Below are 7355 nucleotides of genomic sequence, written 5' to 3'. Positions count from 1 at the left end.
AAGTGTATATTTGTTTAGAAACGGTAATGTTTCGTATTTAAGATAATTCTTTTCTAAATTCAACAAATCAACAGAAAGCTCAGTGAATATACAAATTCGATTGGGTCCTGAGAGTTTTTAAATATCTAATAATAAAGGACACATCCAGCCGAAAGCGACTGAGACGAGAAAGGAATATGCAATATTAATGGTAACACAGAATATTCTGTTTTCATAGACTCTGCTCCATGATGCGATACGTAAATATATAATGTAATATAAGATAGATAGATAGATAGATAGATACAAGCATGTACATACATGCACTTACACACACACATACATACGTACGTACATACATACATATATGTATATATACATATATAGATATATACATACATATATACAGCTTTGGTAGGCCGTATTATTATAAAACTTAAATCGATGTAGCCGACATTTAGAGCACATATAAACTGATAAAAGTAAACATCAGAATTCCAAGAGATAAATGCTGGTCTGGTCTCTATAAAACTATTCAATAAAGTTTTTGAAAAATAGTTAATATTTGAATGATATGAGAAGAGAATTATTATGCTTTGATTCTGAGTCATTCATGGGAGAACTAGAGGAAGCCATCACTAAGAGGATGCAGTCGAAGGAGATATAAAGAAGACAGGAATAGATGATGAGATAGTGGAGATACAAATACTGAATACTCTGTATGTCTTTAATGCAATCAACCCATAAAGCCTATACCATGAAGTAAATGGAAATCATGACCTAAGCAGTGCGTTTAAGGAACATCTTCGAGGTTCCATCAAGAAGATCATGGCCTCCTTCATTATCCAACTAAACAGATGGGAAAAAGTAGCTGAGAATCACGAGTACTAGATAATAATGCAGAGAAATAACCGTTTTCTGTTGATTATATTCAACTTCAACGCGCTAAGAGAAAAAGATTAACAATTTCGCACAAAGTTTTCAAAATTTATGATTTAAAGTTATAAATTTTGGGAAAAAAATGTTGCTCTAAATAATCTATATATATAAAAATTAATATCACAGTCAGAAGCATTATCTTTAAGCTAGCATGTAAGCGCTAGTATATGATAAAATAGAGTGACCAATCATATATATGCATGCACTTAGAAAACCCTTGGGAAATACTGTTTGAGAAAGACTTTGAGAAAGGCTGCTGTAGAGAGTAAAAGAACTCAAAAAAGTAAACAATCTACGCTATATCTCATTATCGTACTATATAAATCAAACTCCAACTGTGGATAGATTTTTACCTCCGAGTCGATAAAGAATCTTTAAAATATGCTATCGAAAATTGAAATCAATTCGCATGACTCAGTCATGCGTCGCCTAGTGGCTACGGGTATTCAGCTCATGAGTTCGATATTCTGCGGCGCGTTCTGTCCTTGAGCAAAATATTTTCTTTCGTGTTGCTCCAGTCCACCCCGCTAGCAAAAATGAGTAGTACCTGTATTTCAAAGAGCCAGCCTTGTCACATTCTGTGTCACACTGAATCTCCTAAGAACTACATTAGAGGTACGCATGTTTGTGGAGTGCTCAGTCACTTGCACGTTAATTTCCCGAGCAGGCTGTTCCATGAATCGGATCAGCTGGAACACTCAACGTAGTAACCGACGGAGTACCAACCTTTACGTCAATTTATATAACCTAATCTTTTTACAGGAATAGAGGACGATTATAGTTGATTGCATTGCGACTAATTCATGACAGTACTTAAGTCATCGATAGTAGAGAAGAAAGTTTATTTTAGGGATATATATATATATATATATATATATATATATATATATATATATATATATATATATATATATATCCTTCTTTTCCCGAGCGTCCAATAACACTATCCGTATCACGTCCTCACTTTGTTGTTTTTTTGTTATTGTTTTTTGTGTTTTTTGAACTTATATACATATATATATATATATATATATATATATATATATATATATATATATATCAGGGAAGTGCCACCTAGATAGGCAAGATGGGCAGTGCCTACCTTGAATAAATCGATAGCAACATTTTCCTCTCATGGCAAAATATGCACCTAATTCAATAAAATTATGAAGGTTACTCTGATTGCTATGCATAAAATGCAAAATATTTTATTTTTTTGTCGATTTGGTAGGGATAGTTTGCCCCTTCTTTTTAATTTCAGTATTTAAGCTACGCATAGTACTGGTATAGTACACGTGCTGCGTACATTTCTACAACACTTTTTCTTTACGTACTATAAAGGCAGAAATATATTTGCCTTCATCTCAGTCGCGCGTTTGTGTTTTACTACATAAAGGTCGCAAACTGCCTGCTCTGAGTAATTACTGACGGCACATGCCTGATACACACACAAAGTTATGTATTACATTTATAATATCACAATAAAATAACAAATAAATGAATAACTAAAAAACGAACCTTTAACCATATTTTTTTAAAAGAAATATAGTGTTGCATATTTAAATCCAACAGAAACTATTTAACGTGTGCAATATTTAAATTAACTCACTTTCTTATTTGTAGAAGTTTATTAAAAAGTTTTTACTGCCACTGGTGGATCACGAATAACTGCAAGTGAAGGTAATCGGTATAAATATATATTCTTTAAATCTTTTGTACATTACTTTTTGTCGGATACAATTTAAAATAGAAATATTCACGTATAATAGTATTTGCCATTTTGTAATTGTAGGTCGTCCTATATGTAATGTAGTCAATATAGTATTTTATTATTTTCTACTCTAAGCCCAAGGCTCGAAATTTTTGGGGAGGGGTCCAGGCGATTAGATCGACTCCAGTACGCAACTGGTACTTAATTAACCGACCCCGAAAGAATAAAAAGCAAAGTCGACCTCGGCGGAATTTGAAATCGGAACGTAAAAACTGACGAAATACCACTAAGCATTTCGCCCGGCGTACCAACGTTTCTGCCAGCTCGACGCCTTAATATTGTATTTTGTTAAGGAAAATAATTGGAAAGTTCTTGTAATAATTATATCATTGGGCTGTGTATGTTGATAGATCTTGTTCTTAAAAACCCGTTATGCTTTTTAAAAATTTTTATTATTTTTTTAAATATATTTATTTATGTGTTTCAGCCAAGTGGCTGCGGTCATGCTGGTGCACCACCGTATGTTCATAAATTAATAGTAACATGGTTCAACGACAATTTATTTTTTCTCTCTGCTCTACTAAAACGGCTTTGTTATAAAATTTTTATTTCCGAAGCGTCAGTATCACGGATAGAGCTGAACTTCTAGAATTTGTATTGATTTCGACAAATATTCGTATTCATATGACTGGTGTAAAGGCCCATCTTATGCCTATATATTTGAATCTTCAACACTATCAGAGTAGATATAGAGAAAAATAGTTTTGTAATATGAATCGTGTTTCACAGTTTTGCCGACTACATAATTATTGTTGCTACACTGGTCCATTTTAACATAAATGCGTATGAAGTATAGTTAGTTGAAATTCGATTTTGTGATTAAAATTTTATTCGTTAGCAGAATTTAATGTCATTTTCTTATTGGAATATTTGGGCAATCCATTGGTTTTTTTTTTTTTTCCGGCCTTAGACTTGCTATCATTGTTCGGCAATTTCCGAAAAGCTTTTGATTTTATTTTCATGTTTTGTTGAACGTGAATATGAAAGATAACGTGTGAGTGTGTGTGTGAAGGAAAACGTGAAAAATTGAGACCCACGACACCACGCGCGCACATATTCATTCACACAGAGAAAGACTACACACACGCACACCCATTATCTTTCGCATACACGTACATGCATACAAAAAAAAAAAAAAAAAAGGGCCATGTTTCGTTTTTCGCCCACATCAAAGCGAATGTAAGGTTCAACAGGACATGAAAGTAAATAAAGACTTTACGGAAATTGTCGAACATTGATGGCAACTCTGAGACTAAAAACAATGGATTGCCAATATTTTGAAATTACAGACTTATTCAGTAGCTGTCAGCTTTTGAAACTATGTGAAAATTTGGTATATTGATGTAATTTTTCACGCTAAATCCCATTTTGTAATTCATTAATTTCAGAAAAATTTTAGGAAAATGGTACAAATATTTAAAGTTGGTTCCTACTAAATCAGGAAACAGGATTTGGAAGCTAGCTTTTCTGCGCGCTCAATTTTGCGTGTTCAATTTTTATCATTTTTATGACGTATTCCAAATCGAAAGCTTCCTGTTCGAATAATGTAGAAATGTTTAATAACTCGTTTCTTTGATCCGTATAATACAAATATATTCATTACAACGCCAACAATTTCTCATTTTAGCTCTGATTTTCTTTTAATGACATTGTTCTTTGTTGACAGGTTTATTTTAAATATGCAGTGTACCGAAATCGCCACCGGTTCTACGATTAAAAGATACTTTAAAGACTCGGAATATGGTCGACCATTTGATGCGTATCTAAGTACCTTATACGTTGATGGCTTCCTCTGTGATGTCGACTTGAAGGTTGGTTTTACTGTCATCCCGGCTCACCGTATTATTTTGGCGTCTGCAAGTGATTATTTCAAAAGCCAATTTGAAAAGGAAACCATTGACTCTTTGGATTTAACACCACTTATTGAAGATTCGAACATATTGTGCCTGATTCTCAGGTATATATACAAGGGCGAGGTAACTCTGTCATATAAGATTGTTTACCAGCTGCTAAAAGTTCTTGATCAGATCGATCTAAATCCTTTGAAAGCTCATTGTGCTCAATTTCTGATGGCGGGGCTCCGACCAGTAAATGGATTTCAAATCTGGGAACTGGCTTGGCGTCACAACTTACATCAACTTGCGACTGTATGCTTAGTTTTTTGTTGTGAAACGCTCTGTAGTATGGTTTTACAGAATGACAGCATAAAAGAATTATCTGCAGAATTTTTAAAGTCTGTTCTCGGAAACGAAGAGATAACGATTAATCTTAACACGGTACATGCAATAAAACTTATCATTCTATGGCTTTCTTACAATCCACTTAGACGCCTTTTAGAGGCAAAACATTTATTAGAAATATTTTTACAAGAAACTCCACTTCTTCGACGAGAATATGAGAACGTTATTTTATTTATGAATTCTTATGAAAGTTTAGAAGAAATTATTACAGAACTCCTCCCATTATTGCAGCAACATGTATTTATAACCTCTGACAATGGCCAAAAACAAATTATATATACCAATAATAGTTTTGCTCAGTTTGATAACATAGACAATGCAGCATGTAGTGACAGAAATTTGCTTCAGGTTTCTGCTCGTGTTCATAGAATATTTAGAAATTGTAATACTCAACATCGAGCCGGACTCGAGTCAAAGATACACTTGATCAAGTCAGATGGTACAAGTGGGTGTCAATGTCTCCAAGCCCCTCCGTATACAACAATAGATGGAAATCGTCTTAAAGTTAAATCTGAAATTATTCTGCGCCAATTTGATTCTTATGAAAATTTTGCTCCAAACTGGAGTTTTCTTGTACAAGAATCGAATCACCATACAGTTTCACTATACTGTTCTTATAGCCATACATGGCACAACACATATTTCCCTTTATCTATTCAGGATCCCATTGGTTTCGTTGGTAATTTCCTTGCATGCAAACGCGAAGGCAATGTAATAATATTATATAATCTAGAAATGTTTAGCTGGATGATTTTGCCTGCACCTTGTCCGTTGACTGATCGCAACACTGACGATATTCCATGTTTGGGTAATGTCCAACCTGCTTTTTTCACGTATTCAGGGCTACTATATTCAGTGTGTGCTGTAACTAGTCGAAACAATGACAAATTAAGTTTTGCTTTGAATAGATGGGATACTACCGAAAGTGTTTGGATTTATATAACTTCCGTGTATCCAAACAAACCTGTAGGTGATGTCATATCCGTATCATTAAGTGTCAAAACCTCCTCAAACTTGAATGTTTTTCTTATGGCGACAGTGACGGCATTATACAATAGAACGAAAAGGTCTGATATTCGTAAGAGTGAAAGTGCTGCGGCTGAAAATCCGTTTGGATTCTCTACGAAACTTGACTTTGTAACTTGTGGTCGCAATGAAACTGAAACAAAAGTTATTATGAAACCAAATGAAATATTTTATGTATTTAAAATTAATATGGAGACTTTAGTACATGAAGAGGTTGGAGTGCGTTTTAGTGAGCCCACGTATCTCGATCAGGTTCCGATATTAATTCTAGGAGATCGTATTCTTTTTGTTTTAGATTCTATTGCAAAGCTTCACGAGAACTTTCAATATTCTTACTACTTTCGCAAACCGTACTACATAAATGGATTGGTGCTGGATTTAAAAGGCAAAAATTCTTGGAGTGGAGTGGCACTCGGCATACCACTACCTCCGTTTTGTGATTTACCAATGAAGAAACTAGGCAAAGTGTGTTTTTCTACAACTATTTTATTTTCTAAGAATTTCGTGTTGATAGGCATGCATAGAGCTCCCCACATCTTTCAGATTGCTGTCTATGATGTCTTCCATTTACAAGTAAATATTCTCAGTCCTATACCACTTCCAGCAATCAGGAAATTGTTTCTATTTTCTATCGATATCCACCGGCCCTTAAATATGACACAAGATAATGTTGCCAAAGAAGTTGATCTGTTGTCATATCACTTTAAGGACTGGCAATTGAACGATTGGTGTGGATTTGTCGAATGATATAAAAACGACGCAGTTTACAACTGTTCTGACAATTAGCAAAGATTTTTTTTATATATCAATACATAATAAAAATGTTTAAATCTACATCGATTTAGTGTCCATTTTTAACTAGAAATTTTATGAATAATTTATTGAAGCTAGTCAACAAGTTTCTAATTCAAACTTCAGTAATACTATGATCATTAAATTTTACACATACAAGTCATTCTTGTTATGTATTTATCCCAAATATTGACTGATTTAATTAGACTATCCAACATAGGCTGCTATCATATCCTTTTATATCCTTTGCCTATTCGAGTGCTATATTATAATGGCGACTATTTATGATTAACTTTTGACCTTACCACTTCACACTGTTACTTACCAACACAAGACCCTCAATCATTACTTAGTAGCTTCCACATATATAGTTGCCTAAACTGGATGATGTGTGACGTGAGTAGGGTTGCGAACTCCAGGCTGGTGTTAGATACGAGAGAGAAAGCAATACTGCGTAGCATCCTACCCATTTTTTAAATTACTCAGTGGATGTAATATTTTCCTCCTTCGTCCAGTATATTGACCCTTTGCACACACTGCCTATTTAGTTTTAGTAGTGACTTCCTTGAACAATTCAGAAGCTATTGTTGCTTAAAGAAGCGTAATTT

General features: G+C 34.0%; 1 protein-coding gene across 2 annotated transcripts; it reads left to right on the top strand.

The window, feature by feature from the left end:
- The first annotated feature begins 2304 nt into the window (after positions 1–2304).
- LOC128251591 (uncharacterized) lies at positions 2305–6789 on the top strand. Of its 2 annotated transcripts, none has more exons than XM_089347292.1 (2): positions 2305–2605; positions 4356–6789. In XM_089347292.1, exon 2 carries the CDS (start codon positions 4369–4371, stop codon positions 6700–6702), a length of 2334 nt encoding a protein of 777 aa, XP_089203418.1. In that variant the 5' UTR covers positions 2305–2605; positions 4356–4368; the 3' UTR covers positions 6703–6789. The 2 variants fall into 2 exon arrangements, with proteins under 2 accessions (XP_089203418.1, XP_052834479.2); XM_052978519.2 differs by having other exon boundaries at positions 2306–2598.
- The last annotated feature ends 566 nt before the right edge of the window (positions 6790–7355 follow it).

The sequence above is a fragment of the Octopus bimaculoides genome, chromosome 2 (genome assembly GCF_046866305.1).
Source record: "Octopus bimaculoides isolate indiv1 chromosome 2, ASM4686630v1, whole genome shotgun sequence".
In the NCBI taxonomy this organism is placed as follows: domain Eukaryota; kingdom Metazoa; phylum Mollusca; class Cephalopoda; order Octopoda; family Octopodidae; genus Octopus; species Octopus bimaculoides.
This window is presented reverse-complemented; position numbering and strand designations above follow the sequence as displayed.